The sequence below is a fragment of the Canis lupus genome, chromosome 8, assembly GCF_048164855.1.
Source record: "Canis lupus baileyi chromosome 8, mCanLup2.hap1, whole genome shotgun sequence".
NCBI classification, from domain to species: Eukaryota; Metazoa; Chordata; class Mammalia; order Carnivora; family Canidae; genus Canis; species Canis lupus.
This window is the reverse complement of record NC_132845.1, coordinates 39,438,612-39,464,987: the sequence shown is the minus strand read 5'-3', so window position 1 is coordinate 39,464,987 and position 26,376 is coordinate 39,438,612. Positions and strand designations below refer to the sequence as shown.

At 53.5% G+C, this 26,376-nt stretch overlaps 1 protein-coding gene, 1 long non-coding RNA gene and 1 pseudogene across 3 annotated transcripts; 1 reads left to right on the top strand and 2 right to left on the bottom strand.

Annotated features, from left to right (window-relative positions):
* Positions 1-1,241: 1,241 nt before the first annotated feature.
* LOC140639181 (large ribosomal subunit protein eL21-like) lies at positions 1,242-1,818 on the bottom strand (annotated as a pseudogene).
* Positions 1,242-12,231, bottom strand: MMP25 (matrix metallopeptidase 25). The gene is made up of 10 exons (XM_072835473.1): positions 12,067-12,231; positions 11,578-11,710; positions 10,031-10,172; positions 9,660-9,952; positions 5,183-5,359; positions 5,017-5,101; positions 4,771-4,853; positions 4,389-4,541; positions 4,052-4,309; positions 1,242-3,947 (listed from the first exon to the last, which is right to left on the bottom strand). The coding sequence occupies exons 1-10, from the start codon at positions 12,154-12,156 to the stop codon at positions 3,676-3,678; spliced, it is 1,686 nt and encodes a 561-aa protein (XP_072691574.1). The 5' UTR covers positions 12,157-12,231; the 3' UTR covers positions 1,242-3,675.
* A 12,245-nt stretch (positions 12,232-24,476) lies between these two features.
* On the top strand, positions 24,477-25,991 carry LOC140637615 (uncharacterized). 2 transcript variants are annotated; one of them, XR_012034685.1, is made up of 4 exons: positions 24,477-24,969; positions 25,086-25,315; positions 25,409-25,535; positions 25,690-25,991. It is a non-coding gene; the product is annotated as an uncharacterized lncRNA (long non-coding RNA). The 2 variants fall into 2 exon arrangements; XR_012034684.1 differs by having other exon boundaries at positions 24,477-25,315.
* Positions 25,992-26,376: the final 385 nt, after the last annotated feature.

Below are 26,376 nucleotides of genomic sequence, written 5' to 3'. Positions count from 1 at the left end.
ACGTTTAACCAACTGAGCCACCCAGGTGCCCCCTTTGCCAATTTTTAAACTGGGTTATTTATCTTCTTACTATGAAATTGTAAGCGTATTTTATATATTCTGGATACAAGTCTCTTGTCCAGAATATCCAAGATATGCCATTTGCAAACAAATTCTCCCATTTTGTGGGTGGTCTTTTTTTTTTTTTTTTTTTTTTTATGGTGCTCTCTGAAGCACAATTTTTTTAATTTTTTTTTTTAGCACAATTTTTTTAAAGTGGGAACAGGTATAAGGACTTTATTCTACTATCCCAAATCAGAAATAATTTTTCTCCTGATTCCGAGCACTTTCATTCCTCTCCTTAAAATACTCTTATCAGGGAAGTTTCACCTGTGACACTCAAGATGAAATGAAAATCAGGAATTCAGCAACTTATGGGGGATCCCTGGGTGGCGCAGCGGTTTAGCGCCTGCCTTTGGCCCAGGGCGCGATCCTGGAGACCCGGGATCAAATCCCACATCGGGCTCCCGGTGCATGGAGCCTGCTTCTCCCTCTGCCTGTGTCTCTGCCTCTCTCTCTCTCTGATGACTATCATAAATAAAATAAATAAATAAATAAATAAAAGACCTAACAGATTTTTAAAAAAAAAAAAGAATTCAGCAACTTAAAGTGTAAGTATTTCAGGCAAAGGAAAGTGCAAAGAAATTGGGGTAAGAAAGAACACCTCCAAAAAAAAAAAAAAAAAAAGAACACCTCCAAGAAAACAAAGTTTTCCTAAGGGCTAAAGCACCGTATAGGAAAATTGTGACAGGAAATGACAGGGAAAACAATTTGGTAGGAACCAGACCAAGTGCTTTAAACAATCTATTTTTAAATAGTTGACTTCAAAGGCAACTTCTTTATCCTCAAAACACAGCTATTTAAGACAGGATACAATTACAAGCACTCGTAGCTTCCCTGAACTTAAATGAAATGAATGTGATAGGTAACCTTTCATGTGTTTAAATTTTTTCTTTCCCTTAGGGATTTAAAGGGATTATTTCCCAACTACTATAAATATTTTCAAAGTAATACCTGGCAGTTTTCTAACCAAATAGGTATACTCTCTTGTACAATAAACCACTTCACACCTTTCAGCAAGAAAAAAGCCACTAAATTTGAATAAAAACATCACCCAATGAATTAGAACACAAAGTTTGCTTTAAATATTTTTTTTAAGTGAAAGGACACCAACCACACTCCTACTCAATTAAGAGAAACACTTTTACAATCCTGAAGTCTTTTATTTTCTTTACATTTATCATGCCATGAATTCATAGGGAATGGGTTCCAGCAGTTTAGGCTCCTTTCCATTGGTTCTCACAAAATGTGCTTCTCTGGGTGGGGCAGGCTGGCACTTCAGTTGGACCCAAGTACCTTCCTCTTTGGCTTCCTTCTTTTTCTGATCATTTTCCTTCACACGCTTCAGGAAGCTATCTCGGCTCTTTGAGTGTTTAATATGCTCAATGCGGACATTAATTCTCTTGGCAAGAATCTTGCCCTTAACTCGTTTGTTTACAACAATGCTAACGGCATGCTGAGTAACATTGTAGACTCTTGAGTTTTGCCATGGTAATATTTGTGGGGCATTCCTTTTTGAACAGTGCCCATTCCCTTGATGTCCACAATATCACCTTTCTTATAGATTCGCATGTATGTGGCCAAAGGAACAACTCCATCTTTTCCAAAAGGCCTAGAGAACATATAGCGGGTACCTCTCCTCTTTCCCTTTGTGTGTTGGTCATTTTGGCAAATTACTGAAAGATGGCGGTTCCACTGAAGCACAAATGTTTTACATTTTGATTATGGAACCATACCACTTAAAAAATAAAATTAATCAGTTTGACATGGCATTTGTCTGTAGTATACTTAATATATTTTTAAAGGCTGGAGAAGAAATTGCATGGAGCAATGATAGTGGACACAGATTTCACATTGGATGCCCCTCGTCTGTGCTCTCCCAGCCAACTTTTGGGTTCCTCTCGCTGCTTCATTCTTCTTTTTAAAAAAGATTTTACTTATTTATTTATTTGAGAGAGAGAAAGAGAGAGAGACTAAGAACAAGCAGGGGAATGGGAGAGGGAGAGGGAGAATCAGGCTCCTGCTGAGCAGGGGGCCTACGACGTGGGGCTGGATCCCAGGACCCCAGGATCATGACGTGAGCTGAAGGCAGATGCCCAACTGACTGAGTCATGCAGGCACCCTACTCTCTGCTTCCTTCTGCCACACATTCTCTCTCCATCTGCCACCCCATTGCCCATCAACTCTGAACCCCAAGTTCCTCTACAAGACATAGCAATTCGGGTCTGTCAAGTTCCTGCTGCCAGACTCAACCCAGGTCCATCTGTGCTCAGAAGTAATGAAAGGCTTTCTCTCCAATTATTTTCATTGTCCTCCTGTGTGGGGTTCATAAGCTTAAAATAAAAGTTTCCTCATCCACATATTTTGAAAGGATCCCGACAGAGGCCCAGATTTCTGGTTTTCTGGTCGCTTACAATTCCCAGGTGATGCACCGGTTGAAGACCCCTGGTACTGTTCAGCTTCTTGTGACCAATGGCAGGCAACCCCTGCCCCACGCAGCCCTGTGGGCTGGATGGAAACCCAAGAAGTCCTTGCTAAGTGGCTCCACCCTGCTCAACCAGGGCCATCAGCTTGACCCTACCAAGAATGTGAAGAGGTTGGCCCCTGGGAGGGAGACTGGGCAGAGACACAGGGAAATCACAAGACTGGGATGACAGCTGCTGTCCCAGATCCTTTACACATCAAGGCCACCCAGCCCCCAAGCTTACTAAAATGCAGACTCCTGGCCCCACCATCAGAGGAATTCAGGGTAAGGGCATCGGGTCTGCATTTTTTAATTCCCTAGGTGATTCTGATGTGGAATATTCCAGAAGTATTGTTCCAGAGGCACTGATTTAGATCCTGGATTCTGTGGAGAGGGAGGTGGGTGAGGGTGCTAAGGAAGCAGTGGCCCTGGATTGAGGGGAATTGAGTCCACTGGCTTCCCAGCGCACTGAGCTGAGGAGTCTGGGAGCTGTCCTTGAGGGAGGTGGCCGACACTCCAGGGTGATGGTATTGAGAGGATCTGAGGGATGGGAGGGGGTTCTGTCAAACGGGGACAGTTCTGGGTCCAGAAAGGAGGTCCTGAGGCTCAGGTTGTGGAGGGCCATCCCGGTGGCCACTGATGTCACCCAAGAGGTGGGCGCTCAGGGGCAGTTCCAGGGCTGGGTCTGGGGTCCCAATCCGTGCCTCATTGGGGGACGTCGCGGCTGTGTCACAGGGTAGGGCCGTCCTGGGAACCCCGGAGCAGCGGGTGGAGACCTTCAGGCCATCCCTCGAGAGCCGAAGCGCCCCCACCGCTCCTGCGAGGGTCTGTCGCCAGGCGAGTGCTGAGGGACGTCCCTCGAGCTCCGAGAAGCACCAGCTCTTCCGGGAAAGGGAGCGTCCTGCGGTAGAAGCGCGGGCGGGGGTGGGGGGTGTGGCGGGGGGAGGCCGGGCGGAGCAGGTGACCGGTCCAGGCTACAGGCCAGCCGTTTGTCCCGTCCCCGTCCCCGGGGCTCAGCTCCCAGCTGCCCGCCCGCCGGTGGAACAGAGGATGCGCCTCCGCGGCCATTCAGGACCCCCCGCGCCCCAGACCCGCGGAGGAGCCGGTCCCCCTCAAACGGAGGCGACGCCGCCCAGCAGCAGGGCCAGAAGGGACACCTCTAAGGACAGCGACGGCCGCCCTGAGGCCTGATTGATCTCGCAGTGGCAATCGCAGGTCCCGGGGGCCAGGGTCCCCCTGGGGGGCCTGGGGGCGCGTGGGTCGGCGCTGGCGGCCGGGCAGTCCAGCCACTTGGGGCCCATGGGCTGCGGGGAGTCGGGCTCGGCCTTGACGCTGCCCTTGGGAAAGCGCCAGTAGTGGGCGCCCTTGAAGAAGTAGGTGTCACCTGCGGGGGAGGGAGGCGCACGTCGGGCCGGTCCAGGCCGTCTCCCCTGACCACCCCCCGTACCCGCGCCCCCGGGCCAGGGCCCTCCGCGCGCACTGCCGCACCCGTGTTGCTCACGGTGACGTCGTCCGGGGCGTGAGGCGCCCCTTCCCAAAGACTCAGGTCGCGGGGGTAGCCGGGGTCCGCGCGCGCCGCCGCCTCGTCGTAGCGCCAGTAGCGCCGGCCCCGGATCAGGTAGGTCTTCCCGTTCAGCGGCCACGAGAACACGGCGTCCACCTGCTCCCCCGCCGGCAGCCCGAGCGCCGTGAGCGGCCGCGGGGCGCCCTCCAGCTGCCGGTCCCGGAACACCCAGAACCGGGGGCCTGAGGGGCCGGGCAGGTCAGCAGGTGCGCCCCCCCCCCCCCCCCCCGCGGGCCCCGGCCGCGCCCCTCGCGCACTCACCGCTGAACAAGAGGATGCGGCCGTCGGGGTGCCGGGCGTAGGCGGCCTGCACGACGTCCACCGCCGCGGGCAGCCCCTCCCAGAAGCGGTGCAGCCGCGCCGGCCGGGGGGACACCAGCTGCCCCGAGGGCTGCAGGCGCCAGAACCAGGGCCCTGCGGGGGAACGGGGCGGGCGGGCGCGTCAGGCGGCGGCGAGAGCGCGTCCCGCTCCCCCGGGTGAGGACGTCCGTCTGGGTTCCAAGGGTGCGGCGGCTCCGCCTTTTTTTTTTTTTTTTTTTTTAATAACACTGAAAGTCCAGGGAAACCCCGCAGGCTTGGTGGGTCATCCTAAGGGGGTAGGAAGCCAGCTCTATGGGGTCAAGGGAGATCTGAAGCGACTCACCTTTGAAGAAGAAGATTTCGCCACGGATGTTAGCGATAGCGTCAAAATTGCCATCACACCGGTCAGGGATGGGAAGAGAGGGACTACAAAGGAAAGGACGGGTGAGAGCCGGGTCGGGGCTGCCAGTCTTTTTGCTGAACGTTAGGACAGTCCTATGAGGTAGGGACTCTCACCACCCCATCCTACCAAGGAGCACACTGAGGTTAGGGACTTCACCCCGAGTCAGACAGCTGGAGAGGGACTCACCTGTCCGGGGGCAGGGCGGGGGGTGGGGGAGGAGGAGCCAGGGGTTTCCTTGTGGGCTTATCATATGGGGTCTGGGGCACTTTCCCTGTGGAGAGAGTCAGAGAGGCATGAGTTCCCTACCCTGCTGCAGAGGCCACGGGGCAAACCACCCGCCCCAGTCCCGTACCATAGAGCTGCTGCAGGCCTTCTCGGTCGTCGTCGGACAGGCGGTACTCGTGCGGGTCACCCACCGGGCCCTGGTAAAAGGGCCTCATGATTGAATTGGGCGCTGAGGAGTGGCCCAGGCCCAGGGCGTGGCCAAACTCATGAACAGCCACAGCAAACAGGTCAGTCCCCTCACCATCTGGGGAAGGAGGGAGATCGGGCTAGAGCTGTGCCCTTCCCGGACACCAGGGAAGAAGGCAGCCAGGAAGTGTCTGACATGGGGCCTGCTGGCAGAGCGAACAACCAGGAGACCCTCCAGGGATAGCTAAACCCAGACCCTTCCATGAGCCATTTTGTCCCTCCTGTGTTCGTTCATTTATTGGGTAGATTTTTTTGAGTAGCTTTGTTTGGCAGTTCTGGACACTGGGATAAGGTCTGAAGAGGCCCACAGAAGGGGGCAGGGAGGGGGCAGGAGGAGGACAGAGGAAGGGGCAACCTCCTGATGTGGCGCTGGCTGCCAGGCAGGGGAGCCTGTGCACACAGAAACCCTCTAGGGGAAGCAGGAACCCAGGGGTGCGTGCATCTCTCTGGAGGAGGCCCCAGCCCTTGGAGTCTCCCTCCTCCCGGCTCCAGTCTCCTGGGCCTCAGTTCCCAAGACCTTGCTCCCACCCTCATGGTGCTCCCCTGCTCTTCCCATGGGCACCTCTGCAGTGCCCCGTCCCCTCAGCCCTCTGTGACCCTCCCCCATCTCCCCCGTTCCCACCGCCTCCACCCCTCCCTGGCCTCCCTGAGGTCCTCTGATGCCTCCCTGCCTCTGCAGCTTCATCCACCTCCTCAGGCAGGCACTCTCAGACCACAGCCGGCTGGCCCTGGCGGCCAGCCTCCTTCCCAGCCTCTGTGGCCACAGCCTCTTCCTTGGGGACCCAGCCTAGGCGCCAGGAGTGAGCCTCTTCACGCTCCCAGTTGCTGGCCCAGTCTCAGCTCCTCATCGATCCACCTGCCAGCTCCCACTCGCACCGCTGAGAGGCCAAGAGAGCAAGGCAGCAAGACGGGCCAGCGGCCGCCCAAGAAAGCACCATTTCCACAGATGTAGATCTCCTGCAGGGAAATCTCTAACTCAGCCAGCAGTGTGGAAAGTGGGTTTATTGGGAGTGACCTGGTGATCCAAAATGCAAATTTCTCTCAGCCCTAAGGGCAGCTGGATGGGAGTATAAGAGAGCGCGTGAGTGAGTCTTAGGAAAGGTAGCAAGTTCTTGCCCTCATTCACCTCTCAAAACCTCTTCCGTCTGTCCTCATCTGACAGGTGGGAAACTGAGGCACAGGGAAATCAAGTGAAATGACAGGCTAGCCAGGTACTCTGGCTGGATCATCCTGCCTTTCAGCAGCAACTTCAGATGATCTTGGTCAACTGTAGTGATGAATTTCTGCGTGGACTGTGGGTTCCTTATTGCCCTGAATGCTTTTTCTGAGAAGCTGGAGGAAGCTCAGTGTCTACATCAGGTAAGTCTCTTTCATCTCTCACCCTCCTTCCCTGCTTTGCCTCTCCTTTGGCCACACCGTTCCTTGCAGCCTTCTTGTGCTTTGCAGCTGGGAAAGCACAGCTGCAGCCCCTGCCCACGAGAGCTTCCCTGGGGGCCAGTCTTCGGGGGTCCTTGATACCTCCTGTCCGCTCCTTTGCCCTCTCTACGGGTCTCAATTTCAGGCCCACAGCTGCTCAAGCTGCTCCCCAGCTCTGCCCCTCAACTCTTAGATAAGAAATGCTGACAAATCTATTTCCTATTTCATCAAGACAGGCCATGCGATGCAATCTGTAACTTCCTGTGTGCCTGGGCAGATAGGGCCACCTCCCCCAAGCTCACCTCCTGCCTCCTCCCCTTCCTGCCCTGTGCAAGGACCCTGCTTCACTTACCTCAAGGACAAGGAGGCCCCATCCATCCACCCATCCGTCCATCTCTCCATCCATCCATCCATCCATCATCCATCTATCCCTCTGTCTATCCATCAATCCATGCATGAATCCATTCATCCATCCCCCATTCTCTTTCTTTCTGTTCTCACCCAGCATCACCAAGGGCTCACTTCTCCCTCACCTAAGACACCCCAGTACCTATCTGCGCCCATCCACAGCCCTCTCCTTCCCTAGTGAGTTCTGTGGTCAGCAGTCTAAACCCAGTCTTCACTTCCTCAGTCCCTCTCATGCCTAATCTTGCTGCAGTCGGGACTCCTCCTCCACCTGCCAAGTCTGTAGGCACCAAAGTCACTTTGTCCCCAGATGACCCAGTCCAGGCCTATGTTACATACTGGAATGTTTTGCCACCCTGCCCACCACCCCCTGCTTGCCTCTTCAGTCTTGTTCTTGATCACCTGTGGGCCTGTTCTTTCTCCATTTCCTTTGATTCCTCCTTTCCTTCTACCCTCTCCTTAACCGTGGGGCTCTCCACAGCTCCGTACCTGACCTTCACGTCCTACATTGTCCTCCCAGAACCTTGCCAACCGCCCTGTGTGCCCCCAGGTCCGGCTCCTAACAGCCGGGGGAAAGCGGAGTGCTACCACATGCGGGGCCCTGTGCTAACAGCTGTGGGTGAATTACTTCTCTAACCCGCGAGCCCACCCTGCCTGCAGGTACTGTTATAATTCCCATTTCCCAGACGAGGAAACTGAGTGCATGGAGGTCAAGTAACTTAAACCGGTAGCGAGCAGAGGAGCCCTGACTTGAGTAGTGCTTCAAGGAGGCGCTTCAGTGCTGCATCACACAGCCTTGCAGGGCCGGCCTGCCATCCCCTGGCTGCTCCCTTCCCCAGAAAACAGCTCTTCCCCCCTGGTCAGCCTCCCCGCAGCCGCAGGCAGATGGCTGAGTAGGATGGCTGAGTAGCTGGAAGAGTGGACCCCTCGCTGTTTACGCTCCCCACTGGAGCTGGGTCCGGCTCCTCTCAGCTGAGACCGCATCCTGACTTAGCTTCATTTCCCAGCCTGCTCTTGCTTCCCGTTCCCCAGAGAACATACCCTGAGAAACCGCTTGCACAAGAATTTTCATCTCAAGCTCCACTTATGGGGAACATGACCTAAGTCAGAGAAGTCCCAGTTCTGGGGCAAGACACTCAACCATTAATGCACTGCCCACACTCAACGGCCCGCAAGCGCAGCAGACATAGAGCCAAACTGAACTCACCTCTGCCTTCCCAGAGCCTGATCTTCCTCCTCCAGGGGCCCCAAGTCAGAAACCTAGCCATCACACCTTCCTCCCCATCCCCTCTGCCCCCAGGATCCAGTCAGATCCCAAGCTTTGCCCAGCCTGACTAAAGTGCCCCCTGACCCCCATCACCCAACATCATCTCTCTCCAGGACCCTGTATCAACCTCCTGCCTCCTTCCCCCTATCTTCCCCCCCTCCACCCCCCACCCTCCCAACCCCCCACCCGCCGCTGTGGCCAGTGGTATCTCCACAATGCAGAACCTTCCATGGCTCCCATTCCCTTCCCCCACCCTGCCCCAGTCTGTCCCCGCGCTGGCAAGGCCCTCTGTGTTGTGAGACCCACCGTCCATCCTCAGTCTTCCTCCTGACACTGTATTTCAGCCTCCCAGCTCCAGATACCCCCTGTGCTCCTACCCCTGATGACTCTGGACTCAGTGAGCTCATTGGCTTGTACTTTTCTCTGTGTCCTCCCCGTGGCTCCATGTACTCCAGTAGAGCAAGACCTCGTGCATTACTCGGCCCTCAGTATACATATGGGGGATAAGCAAAGCCACCACATTTAGAAAACCCCATCAGTCAAAGGCTTTGGGTACACCTCTGCTCTGAGTACCACAGACCAAAGGACTTCCTCTGCTAGGATTCTCCGCAGTTGTGTCACTGTGTGTAGCAACTGCTGGTTACTCTTCTGACTCAGCTGCTAAAAGAAGCTGTTTTCCCCTCTTAAAGTGCTCAGCTCAGAGCTGGATGCCTGAGAAGCCTCAGGGATGGGTAATTTTCTGTGCCAACTTAGCCACACTATGGTGTCCAGTTGTTTAGCCAAACACCAGTCTAGATGTTGTTGTGTAGGTTATTTTGTAGATGTGATTAACATCTACAATCAGTTGACTGTAAGCAAAGCAGATCATGTTCCATGGTGGGTGGGCCTTGTCTAATCAGTTGAAGGCCTTAAGAACCAAACCTAAGGTTTCCCAGAGAAAAAGGAATTCTGCTTCAAGACTGCAACACAGAAATAATGCCTGAGTTTCCAGCCAGCCGGCTTGCCCTGAAGATGTCAGACTCAGGACTGCAACATCAACTCTCCCTTGAATTTCCAGCCTGCAGGCCTGTCCCATATATTTAGGGTTTACCAGTCTCCACAACCCTGTGAGCCAATTCCTCAAAATAAATCACTTGCATACATCCTACTGGTTCTGTTTCCCTGGAGAAGCCCAATTGATACAGCCTCCATCGATACATGTGACTTAAACCAAATTCATAAGGGCAGACAGGCCAGGGGAGAAGACCTCTCCAAACAGAGGAGACTGTACCTTTTGACCCGTAAGTCCAGGTCTCCTCATCATCGAAGTGAGTGTCCCCAGAGATGGGGTGTTCCCCGGGGAAGAAGGCATGGGCTAGGGTACCTCCCTGCCCGTCGAAGGGGTAACTGTCCTGGTGGTATGCCCGGGCAAAGTCTATGAGGATGTCGGGCTCTGTTGGGGCCTGAGAAACCAGCTCCTGGAATTTGAGGCCTGACTCAACGCCCCACGTGGTCAGGGCGTGGTGCATGAGGGTCCGCACGGTCTCCTGGGTCAGTGCTGAGCTCTGGGGAAAAGAGCGTACCCTGGGGAGACAGAAGGCATTCTTTCCAGGCGGGTCCAGCAGGCAGGCGGGGGTGGGGGGGGTGGGCATTGGGACCTACCTCCACGTCAGGGTTCGCTTCCTCCACATGCTGCCGCTCAGAGCATACCGGCGGCGGCGGCGGCGCCTGACCAGCTCTGCCACCCCCAGCACATCAGGCAGGGAGCAGCGGGGCTTCTGCATGGTGGCCATCGTTGCTGAGTCTGTGGGAGAGGTTGTGGGGATAGGGGATCAGTGGTAGGCCAACCTGCCCTAGTCATGGTGCCGGCTGGCTTCCTACACGGACAAACAGGCTCAGTGAGGTTAAAAAAACTTGTGCAGGAAGGGCCCCCCAGCTTGGCTTTGAACACAGGCTGTCCAGTTCTGTGAGCTCATACCAAACCATGACCCTGCTCTTCGGGGCACCGTTACCCTCTTCACCTGGCCCTGGATGACCTGGCTGCTTCCCTGTGGTGCTCAGGTCTGGGGTCTGGGGGTCCTGCTTCCCTGAGCCGTGGTGATTAGACTCTGGAGAAAGGAGCCACGGGGGTGCAGTGCAGACTCCTCTCATTGAGGCTGGAGCCTCCCCGGGAGGTTGCCTGCCCATACCTCACACCATGGGGCCCTAATCCTCACCACATCCTAAGTCCAAAGTCCCCAGGCTGGCTGGGTCTCTGGTTTCCCACGTTAGGTCGGCCTGGAATCCCCCTTCCTAGCTCAGCTCCATTCCCAGCTGTCCCCTCATCTTCAAATGAAGGTCAAACCTCACCTCGTTGGTTGAGGTGACAAAGAGTACTGGAGCACATGCAGATGCCAGACACTACTCGGCAGTGGACAGGACAGAGAAAGGTCCCTTCTCCCTTGTAGCTGGCCACCATCCCCCCAACTCTCTCTTCTTCCTCATTAACCCAACAGATGAGCCTCTCAGATCTACCTTCAAAATATGCACCCTGGATTCAACTGCCTCCTTCTTGGTCTCCATTCCCACCCTCCATTCTCCATCAGCAACCACAGGAAGCTTACAACTGTAAATCCAACCCAATTGCCTCCTCCTTCAAACCCTCTGGTGGTTTCTTCTCATGCTTGTAATCAAAACCAAACACCTTTCAAGCATCACTCCCCTATCCCCCATCAGGCTCTTGCTTTTCAATCCACGTCTCAATACAGGAACACCAGTTGTGCTGACCACGGGGCCTTTGCATTTGCCTGGGACACTCTTTTCCTACATCTTCCCAAGGCTGGCTTCCTCCTTTTTGAACTCCTCTCAACCCATGACACCTTTCAGAGACATCTGCCCTGATTAGCATTTTATTTTCCTCAAAACATGAATCACTATCTGAAATTATCCTGCATATTTCTGTTCTTGATCTGTGTGTGTGTCCACGAGAGCAGGGGCCTTTTCTGCTTTGTTCATCACTACACCAGCAGAGCCTGAAATGGCCTTACAAGTAAGAGATTCTTAGTTAATATTTATTGAAAAAGGAACGCTTGAGAACCTGCTGCAGTGGGCCCCAAGATTAGCATATCCTAGCCCCTGTGATTCAGGTGATGCTGAGGTTTAGAAACCTCCGGCTAATGGTCAGGCTGGGAGCAGAAGCAGGGCTGGGGAGAGGGCGGGGGTCTACCTACCCAGGACACCCGTCTCAGGCAGCCCGGCAAACCTCTGCATAACTTTGATAGCATCCCGCAGCTTCGTAGGGCTCTGCAGCTGGGCTTGGGCAGGGTGGGGTGACGGCAGATAGCCATAGCGGGTCAGCCAGTCCTAGGCCACAGAGGGATTGGGGAAGCGGGATGAGTGGGGCGACCCTTCCCACCCCCATCCAGGAAGCCCCACCTCTCGCCAGGCACCCAGGCATCCGGAGCCCAGGGGGCCCTGCCCCGGTGACTGCCTGCTGCCTCTCAGTCTGGCCTCTCCAGCCCTGGGTTTTGTCCCGACCCAACAGTCCTGTGCTCTACCTCCCCGCCCCTGCGCCTCTACAGATCTTCCAATCCCGGCCCCAGCCTGATGGGTCCAAGAATCTGGGTCCCCAGGCCGCAACCCCAGTCCCTCTTGGACATTTCAATCAGCAGTACCCCCGCCCCCCGCAGACCCGGGAGCCCGCAGACCCCGGTACTCACCACTCCCAGGCTCACGTCCTGCGCCGAGGGCTCCCGGGCGCGCGCGGGCGGCGGCAGCACCGAGAGCAGCAGCGCCAGGAGCCGTAGCATGCCCGCGGGGCTCGGGGGCGCCGCTCTGGGGGCCGCGGACGGTTGAGGAGGCGCGGGGGGCGCGGAGCTGCAGCTCCGAGTGCGCGGCGGCCTCTGGGTCCCGGGCCGGCCCCGCCGGACCCCGCGCGCCGTGGGCGGCCCCTCCCTCCCGGGCGGGGCAGGGCTGCGGCACCGGATGAGCGGCGGGGCGCGGCGCGGCAGTGGCCCGGGCTTCGGACCCCCGCGAGCCGGGGGGAGCCGGCCGGCGGCCCGGGACCCCGAGAGCCCGGTCGAGGCGCTCCCGAGAGGAACCGCGGCCCGGCGCCCCCGCCCCCCGTGCGCCCGCCGCGCCCGCGAGTTTCTCTTCCCAGAAGCGGGTCCGCTGGGACTCCCCGCGGCCCGGCTCGGTTCTGCTTTCTTTTTTTTTTTTTTTTATTTTTTTTATTTATTTATGATAGTCACAGAGAGAGAAAGAGAGAGAGGCAGAGACATAGGCAGAGGGAGAAGCAGGCTCCATGCACCGGGAGCCTGATGTGGGATTCGATCCCGGGTCTCCAGGATCGCGCCCTGGGCCAAAGGCAGGCGCCAAACCACTGCGCCACCCAGGGATCCCTGCTTTCTTTCTTTTTTTTTTTTTTTTCTGTTCTGCTTTCTCCGCACGCCTCGGCCGGGCCCCGGGGAGGATAGGCTCCGGGGCGCCCCCGCCGCCCTGCCCTGAGCCCCCGCGGCGGCCGGCCGGAGGCTGGGGCGCTCGCCTCCCCCGCGGGGTCCCGGGCCGCCTCCCCGCGCGCCCTGCCGGCGCCCGGCTGTGCGCGGTGCTGCGCCCCGGGGCTCCCCGCCCTCGTCCCCCGAGCCCGGGGTCGCGGGGGTCCCGGCCGCCCCGAGACCGCGCCGCCTCCCGCAGGTGCCTGCTGCGGCCCCCCAGGACCGGCGCGGGGCGGGAGCGGCCTCCCGGGCAGGAGCGCAGCACGGTGGAGGGGTGACGCGCTGCACCCGGCGGAGCCTCGGGGACCCGCGGAGCCACGGCCCGCCCCGCCGGGGAAGCCCCGGGCTGGAAGGCGGCCGGAGGGGGCCGGGAGGGGAGGCTTCCGGGAGGGGGGCGAGCTGCGTGCGAGCGCAATAGCTCGGTCTCTGGAGCCGGCAGCGGTGAGGCACCCTGTGTTTTAGACAAAATAAATAACGAGCGGGATTAGCGAGCTGGAGATACAAACTAAAACATTGAAATCCTGTATTCGTCGACGCCAGCTGCGCTAACAAAATACCACGCACTGGGCGCCGGAAATTTATTTCTGGAGGCTGGAAGTCCAAGATCCAGGTGCCCGCAAGGGTGGTTTTTCCTGCCATTTCAGTCCCTCTCCTGGGCGTGCAGGTGGCTTGAAGGGGGTGCTTCCCAGGGCTCGTTCTCTCATGGTGGTCTTTCCTCTGTGCCCGGCTCCCCTGCTGCCTCTGGGCACCCGCATCTCCTCAAACTGTCAGGACAAGGTCAGGTCACCCCCACGGCCTCGTTTGGCCTTCGTGGCCTCTGTAAAGGCCCTGCCTCTAAAAACAGCCACAGGCTGAGGCCCTGGGGGTTAGGACTTCAACACAGCAGTTGGGGAGTGTGGGGTGAGGACACAGTGCACTCCACGGTAAATCCCATGTGTAATAAAGGCCTGCACTGCTCCTGCCCTTTCTCCTTCACTCTCAGACTACTAGGACACTCAGAGGCCTCCCACACCAGACATGTGTACGGTTTTTCTTCAATATCAAAAAATTATTTGGGACACCAGCTGAGTGTCCTGCAACTCAGTTGGATTCTGACACTCCCTGGAGTTAACACAGACCCCACAGGGTAAGGGCTCAGTCCCTCTGGACACCCCGTGCCCCCTTCAGATGCCAATCACAAGTAGTAGGCCCCCTGGTTACCCACAACTTCTGGCATTTGGCTACAAATTGTAGGTTCCCCTGAGCCTGCCCCCCCCCTTCAATTATTTGCTAGAACAAGTCATAGGATTCAGAGAAACAGGTGCACCAGCCTATTATGCAGTAAAGGATACAGCAGAGGATGCAGCTAAACAGATAAAGAGATACATCAGATGAGGTCCTGGAGGGTCCTGAGCACAGGGCGCCCCTTTACTAGGCCGGGCTGCCAGTGTTCTCCCGCCTGAGTCCGTAGACACCAAACCTAAGGGCTTTAACCACCGTTCAGTTCTTCCTTCACAGCTGGAAAAACAGCTCGCAGTTCAGCCCACCGAACTGACTTGTTTGTACCTTCCCCTTCCAAACAGGATGTGTCCGTTCACTTCCGAGCGGCCATCCGCAGAGCCAGCGGCTCTCTGTCGGTCAGCGGAGAGCAGGTTACGGGCACCGTCCAAGGGACGACAGCATCCAGCAGCTCCTTATTTTTTTTAAGGTTTTATTTATTTATGAGAGACACACAGAGAGAGGCAGAGACACAGGCAGAGGGAGAAGCAGGCTCCCTGCCAGGAGCCAGATGCGGGACTCCATCCCGGGACCCCGGGATCACTACCTGAGCCCAATGCAGAACCTCAACCACTGAGCCACCCAGGCACCCCGGCATGGTCCCATAGAAACCATTTTCACTTTCTCATGGCACTGCCGTCCCCATTAGAGTGTTTCTCTGACATTACTAAGACAACACCCGCATACAGCTCCAAGGTCATTTGAAGTCCTCCCCAGGGTAGCCTCAGTATCTGTCGGCAAGCAAGGTAGAAAATGCCCCTGGAATGGAAAATGCTTGAGTCCAAAGTCCTAGTGACCGTTGCTGGGGGCGTGCGCAGGCTGGTGCCTGTCTACACCCCGCAGGGGCCGGAGCGCAGGGAGCTGGTCCCTCGCTGCGCTCCAGCCTCTCCTCCACGGCTTCCGGGCTTGATGCCTCCTACTTTATTTACAGTAGTAGGTAGAGGAAATGTCCCGGTCAGACACGATGCCCATCCCTAAAACAGAATCTGGTTTAAGAAATTCAAACATCGCACATAACACCTGTTCCAACATACCAATTCCTATACTTTTACCTTAATTCCACCCACCCTTACATTCCTGTTAGCCTCCATTTAGGACTTCATCTACAGGGTTAGGTTTTTTTAAAAAAGATATTTATCTATTAATTTATTTGACAGAGAGAGAGCACAAGCAGGGGGAGCAGCAGAGGGAGAGGAGAAGCAGGCACTCTGTTGAGGAGCCCATCGCAGGACTCGATCCCAGGACCCCGGGATCATGACCTGAGCTGAAGACGGATGCTCAGCCACTGAGCCATCCAGGCGCCCCTCATCCGTGAGTTTTGGTTTTACCATACTAAGTAGGGGGCGTGTTTCCTAGTATGACTTAATATCCATTTGCATAAAATATTAAGTAAAGGAGATGGAGCAGAACACGCCTGCCCAAACATTCCAACTTTTATGGCCTTAACCAGCGCTTACATTTTTACATCCTATGTACTTGTAGCCCAAGGCAGGGTTTCACCAGGGGGATTTTGGTGCCACAGTGCGCGGGGCTCCTATGTCAAGGAGTCCAGGGAGCTTCTCTCCTCTGCCCCAATCACTCTTGCGAGAGGCCTTGGATCAGAGAAGATTCTGGGAAGACGGTAGAGGAAGAAGCCCTGGGAGTTGTCTCCCCACCGGGACAAATACTGCACAAATAGAATCTGTCTAAAGTAAACTGTTTTTGGAACTCTAGAGTCCCCTGGACGGCTTACAACTTCCAGGGAGGCTAGGGAGGGCCAACTGCCACCAATTTCAGCTTTCAGCACAGTAGCAGCCTCTGGCCGCCACCCGCAGACAGCCCCCCCTGCTTGCGGGAACTCAGGTGGGGGAGAAGGCCGCTGTCCTCCAGGGACCAGGAATCTCAGCACAGAAGTGCAAGGAGGGGGGCAGCCGCTGGGGCCTTCCCCCAACCCTGGCAGGCCCCTGTCTCCCGCTGAGGTGACTTCCAGCGGATTCCAAAGGCCAGGGACTTTATTCCCCCTTCATTGTTCACTTTCCTGCTTTCAGGAGCCAGATATTAAAAACTAGAACATTCAAAACAACTGCATATAATAGAGACAGAGACTAGAGTAGCATGGCCGTAACCAGGGGCGGGAGGTGGGGGAGTGGGGCTGGGAGATGCTGTGTAAGGGCACGAACTTGCAACTAGTGGATTAGTAAGTCCTGGGGAGCTAATGTCCAGTACAGGCACAGGCGTCAACAGTCCGGCCTTACAAACTGCAAAGCTGCCAGGTGACGAGATCTGACGTGTTCTCACCACCTGAAAAAATGATCATGATGTGGTGTGTTGCAGGTGTCTGCTAGCGCCACAGCGGTAGCCCCGTCGCTGTGTATTGATGTGTCAGATCCACACGTTGCACACTTTCAACTTACACAGGTCAGCTAAAAAAACACCCCGCCCCCGCCCCCAAAAAACCACACTGACACAAAACAATTGTGTGTGTGTGTGTGTGTTGGGGGGGGGTTTGCTGGTGAGAAAGCGACTGCACCTGTCCAAGGAAGGGCTCAGACAAGACCCAAGTGTACCCCGCAGGCTGCTCCCAGGCACAGAGACTGCCCGCGACACCAGCAAAAAACAAAACCACTCAACAAGCACAATAACAAAGGGGGAAGGAGACTCTGGTGTCCAGATCTATGGCATTATTAGACTCAAATGTCTAGTGTGCCACCAAACAATCACAATGCCGGCTGGCTGGCTCAGTAGGTGGAGCAGGTGACTGTTTTTTTTTTTTTAAGATTGTATTTATTTGTTTGTTTTTAGAGCACGCAGTGGGGAGCGGCAGAGGGAAAGGGAGAGAGAATCTCAAGCAGACTGTGTGCCGAGTGCCAGGTGGGGTTTGATCTCACACTGAGATTAGGCGCCCCAGCAGGTGAGTCTTGATCTTGGGGTTATGACTTCAAGCCCCGCGGTGGGTGTGAAAAAAAAAGGGGGGTGGAGGGAAAAAAAAGGTGGAGAGAAAAATAAAAAATAAAAAGGGTGGAGGTGGCACCTGGGTGGCTCAGTCGGTTGAGAATCTGATTCCGCTCAGGTCATGAGCCCAGGGTCTTGGGATCGAGCCCCACATTGGGCTCCCTGCTTGGTGGGGCATCTGCTTCTCCCTCTGCCCTTCCTCCCACACTTGTCCTCACGCGCTCTCTCTCTCTGTGTGTGTCTCAAATAAATGAAATCTTAAACAAACAAACAAAAAGCAGGGGCGCCAGGGTGGCTCGGTTAAGCATCCACTCTTGACTTGGCTCAGGTCACCCTCTCAGGGTCATGAGACCCAGCCCTGTGTTGGGCTCCATGCTCAGCAGGGAGTCTACACTCCTTCTTCCTCTGCCCTTCCCCCACCTAAAAGAAACATATCTTTACCCAAAAAAGGCATACAAGGAAACAGGAAAATGTGGCCCACTCAAAGGGAGAAAAAATAAACCAACAGAAACTATACCTGAAAAGACCTAATGGCAGACAAATACTGTAAGATTCTACTTTAATGAGGTATTTAGTGTCATGAAAACCACAGGGACAGGGAGTAGATGGTGGGTACCAGGGGCCAAGGGACGAGAGCGGGGAGTCGGTATTTAATGGGGTCAGTCTCCATGTGGGAAGCTGAGGAGGTATCCGGGGGTGATGGGGCTGATGGCTGCCGCAAGATGTGAATGGCATCAGTACCACAGAAGAATGATCGAGATGGCAGGGCTCATGCGTGTGTATTTCACCTCAATGATAAAAAAAGACTGATGTGGAAAACCAACATAAGTAGCCAGACAATGGGGACACCTGGGTGGCTCAGTGGTTGAGCATCTGCCTTTGGCTCAGGGTGTGATCCTGGTTTGGGGATCAAGTCCTGCATCAGGCTTCCTGCTCCTCCCTCTGCCTGTGTCTCTGCCTCTCTCTGTGTGTTTCTCATGAATAAATAAATGAAATCTTTTAAAAAATTTTAAATTTCATGCAATCTCTTATATATGGGGCTTAAACTCACAACCCCAAGATCAACAGTCTCATGCCCTACTGACTGAGCTAGCTGGGTGCTCCACATTTTTACTTTTACCCATGAGAGGAAGTAGAGACAGCAAATGTAATAAGATTTCCCAAACTGCCCTATCCAAAAGGGCATCCCTTATTTTTTTTTTTACAGTTTTTAAATTTAGATTCAATTTGCCAAAATATAGTAAGACACCCAGTGCTCATCCCATCAAGTGAAGGGCATCCCTTAAACACAGCATTTACCGTGTCTGGGTAAAAAGCATATTCAGTGGGTGAATGTCCCTGCTAAGGCCGGTCCCGAGTGGCTTATGTACAGAGCTCATCCGCTGCATCATCTGGGGTGCTCCACTTGGCGTTTGTAGGGGGAAGCGGACAGCCCTCCTTGGGGCAAATGGACCTTACAGTGGCTTTTATCCCACCTGCCAGGCTGGCTCTTCCCTCCCGCGTGTCTGGATCATGTGCAGCCATCTGTGATTGTTTAATAGAGAGCTGTAGGTCCTGACTCACCCCAGCGTGCTCTTCCACTCTGCAGCATCCACAGCCAAAGGCACGGCCCCCACATGAATCATTCTCACAGTTGTGTCAGTAAGGGCTCCTCAGCCAGCCGATGATAGTGATCTATGAAACGAAACAACCCCTTCGCGCTGACCCCTGGTTTCAGTGGCTCCTCGGTTCTGCCCTCCCCTACATCGACTACCTCCTCGGCAAGCAGTGGTCTCGGGGTACTTTCTGTTGTCGCTGGGTAACTTCTCCCTGGGGGCGTGGCTTTTAAGCAATGGGCCAAAGCTTAGACTCACCAAAGTCCGAGCTTGTCTAGCACCAAGGGTTGTCCCAGCCTTCTCTTTTAATTGCATTTAACCATTACGAATAACCAAGGGATTGAATCTTTTGTCTTTTTCTTACTAGTTTGCATTTTCTTATGCATCCAGTGAACCAGCTCTCAGGGAGCTGGATGGATCTCTACATTCCTTTGGTAACTTTTACCTTGAGTCACTGGATGCAGAAAAGCTGCTGCTCCCTACCACATGGGGGACCACATACCCACTAGGACTCAGAGGCTCCTCATCACCCACCTTTTCCCCCTTTCTCTTCCCAAACCATGTTTCTGTCAGTAAAGTCCATTCTAGCAAATCCTATTTCCCTGACACCAACTGTAAGGAGAACCACGTGTCCCTGGCACCCCTATATACCCTACTTACAAGGGTTTTAGGAGCTTTGTGTCAACAACCAGGGGTCAGTAATAGATATATAGATATACATAGTTTTTTTTTCTCTATAATTTCACAGCATGTTTGCCATAAGACTGACAGAAGGTTTAAAGTCTGATAATGCCAAGTTTTAGCCAGGTGTGAGCCAGGTGCAATTCATGTGCTGCTGTCAGGAGTGTGTTTTGTGGTTGCCCCACTATGGGGTCAAATCTTCACTTAAAATTTGATTCAGATGTGAAGACTGATGAGGCTGCCCACACCAAGAGACTATGACAAGATTGATTACTCACATAATGAGGATTTCTATGGGGAGCAGGGCCAGACCCCAAGCAGGTCAGAAGTGGCTTGAGAGAGTAAGGAGGGGTTTCATTATGGTAAAGGGGTGAGGCTGGGCTGAGGGCCCCTCCACACTGGACAGGGGTCCCCTAATTTATTTTTTTTATTTTTATTTATTTATGATAGTCACAGAGAGAGAGAGAGGCAGAGACATAGGCAGAGGGAGAAGCAGGCTCCATGCACCGGGAGCCCGACGTGGGATTCGATCCCAGGTCTCCAGGATCGCGCCCTGGGCCAAAGGCAGGCGCTAAACCGCTGTGCCACCCAGGGATCCTGGGTCCCTTGATTTAAATTTCCCTCTAGTGCCAGAGAGAGAGAGCGTGCACCAGGGCCTTGTTATCAGCTTGCCCAGATGTGGAGCACAAGGCAAGAGGGAGGCATGTGGCTTTAAGGCTGTCAACCACCAAACATCAAGAATGGAGTCAGATTCTTTATTACAGAGTGTAAATTAATACCTACACTTTGCAAACCAGTTTGGCCATATTTCATAAAGCTAAAGAGCATAACCTCTGTGGTAGATAAAAGACGGCTGCAAATTCTTTGTTACTCCTCCCATTGAGAGGTGGAATCAAACCCTCTCCCCTGCAGCCTGGATTGGCCCCAGTGACTTGATCAATAGAATGCCACAGAAGTGATGCTCCTTGAGGTTGAGATTCTCAACCTCCAAGGCCGAGTCTTAAGAAGCATTGCAGCATCTTCCCAAGCCCCTTGGATCCTTACGCTGGGGAAGCGGCTACCATGTAGAAGTCTGGGATAGCCATACTGTGAGCACATCCATGCAGGCCACAGGCAGGGGCCATGTGGTGAGGGAAATGCTGACTGGCTCTAGTTGATCCAGTGACCCAACCATCCAGCCCAGGTGCCAGATGTGGGAGCCAAGAAGACTTCTGATTATCCTGGCCCCAGCCACTATTTACATACAATTGCATAGGAGCCCAGCAGAAAGAATCCCCAGCAGAACCCTGGCCGCCCTAAAACCTGTGAAACAGAAAATCAAATAATTGTTTTAAGCCTTCTAAGTTATGGGATGGTTGTTACACAGCAGGGGAACAATGGAACACCTCCCCTCTACTGATTCCACTTCTGGTTGGGTAAGAGCATAAGAATCCCATTCATGTTTCCATGGAAGTCTGTGTACAACGATGTGCATTAGAACGTTGTTTAAACATTGAAAAAGTGCCAAAAGACTAAGTCCTTCACTGATAGAAAAGTAGAGAAATAAATTGGGCATAAACATTGGATGAAAAAAACCATACAGTTAGTAACAAACTACATCCAAATGCATCTTTGGGGATAAATCTTAGAAACATTCTGGAAAACAGCTGCCTGGAGTTTTTTTTTTTATTTTAGATGCTTTTATTCTTAAGTAATCTCTACACCCAACATGGGGCTCAACTTGACTCACAACCCCAAGATCAAGAGTCACACAGTCCATTGACTGAGCCAGCCAGGTGTCCCGTGGAGTCTTTAAAAAAAGAAAAATCAGGGCATTTTAAAAAAGATTTTATTTATTTATTCATGAGACACACACACACACAGAGAGAGAGAGAGAGAGGGAGACACAGGTAGAGAGAGAAGCAGGCTCCACTCAGGGAGCCCGATGTGGGACTCATGCCCTGGGCCAAAGGCAGGCGCTAAACTGCTGAGCCACCCAGGGACCCACCCATTTTTATTTTGGGGAAATTTCTTATTTAAAACAATCCTATCATTTTGGGGTGCCTAGGTGGCTCAGTCGGTTAAACATCTGCCTTCTGCTCAGGTTGTAATCCCAGCGTCCTGAGACTGAGCCCCACATAAGGCTCTCCCTCTGCTTCTGCCTCTGCCTTCTACTCCACTTGCTTGTGCTCTCTTTCTGTCAAATAAATAAATAAAATCTTAAAAAAAAAGAAAAGAAAAGAAAAGAAGAAAAATCAATGTCCTGAAAGACACATAAAAAAGTAAGTAGAGGGACGCCTGGGTGGCCCAGCAGTTTAGCGCCTGTCTTTGGCCCAGGGCCTGATCCTGGAGTCCCAGGATCTAGTTCCACATCAGGCTCCCTGCACGGACCCTGCTTCTCCCTCTGCCTGTGTCTCTGCCTCTCTCTGTGTGTGTCTCTCATGAATAAATAAATAGAAGCTTAGAAAAAAAAAAAAAAGGTCAAGTAGACTCTTTTTACTTTTGTTTTTTAAGGAGGCTTTACACCCAACATGGGGCTCGAACCCATGACTATAAGACCAAGAGTTGCACACTCTATAAACTGAGCAAGCCAGGCGTCCCAACAAGCGGACTATTTTTTTGTTTTAAGTTTGTGTATTTATGGGACACCTGGGTGTCTCAGTGATTGAGGGTCTGCCTTTGGCTCAGGTCATGATCCCAGGGTCCTGGGATTGAGTACCACATCGGGTTCCCCACAGGGAGCCTGCTTCTCCCTCTGCCTGTGTCTCTGCTTCTTTCTCTGTGTCTCTCATGAATAAATGAATAAAATCTTTTTTAAAAAGTTTATCTATTTATTGAGAGAGAGAGAGAGGGAGAGAGAACAAGAATGCAAGCACAGTGACGGGCAGAAGGAGAAAGAGAGAAGCAGACTCCCCATTGAGTGTGGAGTCTGATTGCAGTTGGGGAGGTGGGGGCGGGAGCTCTATCTCATGATCCTGAGATTGTGACCTGAGCTGAAATCAAGTCAGGCGCTTAACTGATAGAGCTACCCAGGCACCCAATGGACTATTTCACAGTAAAGAAGACTGAAGAGAAATGACAGCTAAATATAGTATGTGGTCTTCGATTTCATCCTGGATCAATGAAAACATCATCTAAAAAGGGCATTAAAAAAAAAAAAAAAGGGCATTACTGGGAACATTAGAACATGGGCTGTGGGCAGCCCCGGTGGCGCAGCGGTTTAGCGCCGCCTGCAGCCCAGGGCATGATCCTGGAGACCCGGGATCAAGTCCCATGTTGGGCTCCCTGCATAGAGCCTGCTTCTCCCTCTGCCTGTCTCTGCCTCTCATTCTCTCTCTGTGTTTCTATGAATAAATAAAAATCTTTAAAAAAAATTTTTAAAAACCATGGGCTGTATATTAGGTAGATTATTGTATGTATTTTATCACCGTTCAGTTTGTCACATGTGATAATGGTACATGATTACATAGAATATCTGTGCCCTCAGGAGATGACAGTTGAAGTAGCCAATTGGTTTAGAAAAATGTGTGCGGGTATGTGCCATGTAAGAGAGAGATAAAGCATATGTGGCAAAATGTTCACAATTGTGAGCCTACGTGGAGGTATTCTTTATATAATTCCCGCAATTTTTCTTTAGATTCGAAATTTGTCAAAACTATTGATTTCACTAATACATACAACATGGATGAATCTCAGAAACTAAGAGTTCTGCTAAGTCAAAGAAGCCAGGTGCAAAAGACCATGTACTATACATGATTCCATTTAGAGAGCATTCTGGAAAAGACAAAATGGTAGGGACAGTAAGCCGACCAGTGGTCGCCAGTTGCTAGGTATGGGAGAGAGGTTGACTGCAAAGGGTCATGGGGCTCTCTGGGATGAAGAAAGTGCTCCCTACTATGATTGTGGGAAGAGTTATACCATCACAGACATTTGTTAACTCATCAAATGAGGACACTAAACTTGGTGAATTTTATTCTATAAAAATTACTCCTGGGCCGCCTGGGTGGCTCAGCTGGTTGAGTGTCTGACTTTTGGTTTCAGCTCAGGTCATTCATGATCCTAGGGTCCTGAGATTGAGCTTGTGTTGGGCTCCTTGCCCAGCAGGGAATCTATTTGGGATTTTCTCTCCCTCTCCTGCTGTCCCTCCTTCCTGGACTTACATTTGTGTTCTCTTGAAAAAAAAAAAAAGAATTTATTCCTTGTAGTGGGTTGAATTGTGTTTCCAAACACAGATGTCCTAGTCCTAATTTCCACTCCCCGAGAATGTGCCGTTGTTTGGAAATAGAGGTTTTGCAGTTGAAAGTTAAAGATCTCAAGATGAGGGATCCCTGGGTGGCTCAGCAGTTGGGTGTCTGCCTTTGGCTCAGGGGTGATCCTGGAGTCCCAGGATCGAGTCCCACATCGGGCTCCCTGCTCCATGAGGAGCCTGCTTCTCTCTCTGTCTGTGTCTCTGCCTCTCTCTGTGTATCTCTCATGAATAACAAAATAAAATCTTAAAAAAAAAAAAAAACCAAAAACTCAAGATGAGACAATCGTGGGCTTTACATCAAGGGGTAGTGATAAGAGAAAGTAGAGAGAGATCTGAGACACAGAGACACAGAGACGACCCGGAGGGGGAGGCCAGGCCATGTGAGGAGGCAGGCAGAGATTGGAGTGCTGCTCTTCCTGGCCAAGGAACACCAAGGACCCCGGCAGCCACCGGAAGCTAGGAGAGGCATGGGACAGATTTCATCCTCAGAGCCTCTAGAAGGAACCAACCCTGCCCCCACTTTGATTTTGGACTTTTGGCCTCCAGAGCTGAGACAATAAATTGCTGTTGTTTCAGCCACCCGGTCTGTAGTACTTTGTCACAGCAGCCTTAGGAAAAAAATACCTACTTGAATGAAGCTGAATTTTTTTTGTGCGTTTTTCGTGATTTTTTTTTTTTTTTGGATGGGAAGAAACTTGGAAACATCAGGTTAAGTGGAAAAAGTAAGCTGAGGAACAACGCATCCAGTGTGAAACATTTTATATAGAGGCTTAAAACACTCCAAACAATACAACTAATTGTTGGTGGACCTTGTCTCTGTGTAGAAGCCTGGAGGCGCCTGGGTCTGGACCTGGGCCATTCCCACAGGCTTGCCTGCGTGGCAGGGTCCTTCTGCCGGCCTGGATGCCAGCCTTGGCTGCCCCAGCTCTGTGAGGTCTGTGAGGGCCTCCCGAGGCCGGAGGTGCTGGAGCCAAGGCTTGGCATGGCAGTGGCCCAGCAGCTGGGGGGAAGGGTGCTAGGGTGGGCATGGGCCCAGAGGCTGCAGGAAGCTGGATGCTTGAGCGCGGGCCTGGAGACCTGTAAGGCTGGGTTATCTCCCCTGCCCTCACTGGACGTGTCCCAGCCCTCCTAGGGCCTCCCTGGGGCCACTCTGGCCCTTCTATACATTTCCTTCCTGGAATGAGCAGGGAGGCTGGGGGAAAGGGGGTAGGGAGCAGGCAGGGAGGCCAGGCCTCAGGTCCAGTCTGGGCAGCTGGGTCCAGAGGAGGCAGGGCGCTGATCCAAACGACCAAAGAGTGACTGGGGCTGCCAAGCGGGGCTGGGGCCTCCGGTGTGGACACAGGTAGATCTCTGGGTCTCCATGAGCTGGTGTCTGCTCTGCGAACCATCGGACCTCACAGGGTGGCTGTGAGGAGGAGCTACACCAGAGCACACGTGGTGAGTCACCTCCATGGGCCTGCTCTGGCCCTGCTGAGGGCCACCACCAGGACTCGAACCTTCCTTTAGCCCCACAACCCTATAAGCTAACAATTATTATCACCCCCATTTTACAGACTGGTAAAGTGAGGGCTGCAGAGGTTAATCAGCTAACTGACACAGGTGTGCGACCAGACTGGGATTCAGCCCAAAGCCAGGTGATGCCAGTGCGCACGAGCCAAGCTCCTTTGCTGTGTGTACTGCTTTATCGGTCTGTTTCTGGTTTATAGATCTATGCCCCACCCCCACCCCAGCTCCTGGGTGGCTTTGGAACCTGGGAGTAAGGCCTTGACCACTTCATCACCAGGTGAGTCCAGCCCCCTACCTGGCAGAAGGGGGGTCAGGGAATGTGTGCTAAGAATGGGTGTGGGTGGGACTCACGGTGATCCTTGCATTTCAGGGGGTCAGATGGTGGTACCAAGAGGAGATGGAGGCATCCCCAAAGTCCACCCGGCTGTCGTCGCAGGTGCTATGGGAAAACATGGTGGCCTACCTTGGCCCTGCAGCCCTCAGACCTCTTTGCAAAGGTAACTGGCACCCCTACTCTATGTTGGCAGGAAACCTTGTCCCAGCCCTCCCAGGACCCAGAAGTCCCAGCCCCTAAACCACACGTCCAATGAGTCCTTGCACCGTTTTTCCCCAGGTCGGGAGTTCCAACTCCCATCTTTCTTATTTCTCTAGGACCAGGCAGCAAGGCCCCCAGGCCCCCCAGACTCGGGAGTCCTGGTGCCAGCCAGGGGTGTATGGGAGCCAGCCAGTAAGTACTAGCTGACAAAAGCCATAGTACACATCTCTGCCCAACTTCATGTTCCATAAGGTCATGTCCGTAGCTTGAAGTCAGCCATGCAGGGAGTCCTATACCTCGATATTGCCAAGTCAACAATCGGGGCTTTCTTTTTCCCCCTGAAAGCCTGCTATTAAAAACCAGCACACCACTGTTCCTTCCAGCCTTCCGTGTGCCCCGCCCACCAGGCCAGGAGGGCCCCCCCCCCCCCCCCCCCCCCCCCCCCCCCCCCCCGTACCAGCCCCAGGGAGCCCTGGGAGTCTAGAGACTCCCCACCAGCCACAAGGCCATGGCCGGGGCAGCCCCACACATGTCCCGGCTGCCGGCCCTGAATCCTCCAGTCCTCTGTCCTTGGACGGGAGCATGGAGTCCAGCCTCGAGTCCAGTTCAGAACCACACAGGCCAAGGCCTCAGCGAGGGAATCTGCATAAGAGCATGCACCCCAAAGTCACACTGCTGTGGTTCCCATTCAAGTTCTGCCCAGTGAGCCCCAGCAAGTTAGGGCACCCCCTAGCCTCGGCTTCCGCACCTGTAAAATGGGGATCATAGTTCCTGCTTCATTAGGATGTTGTAAAAGTAAAGTA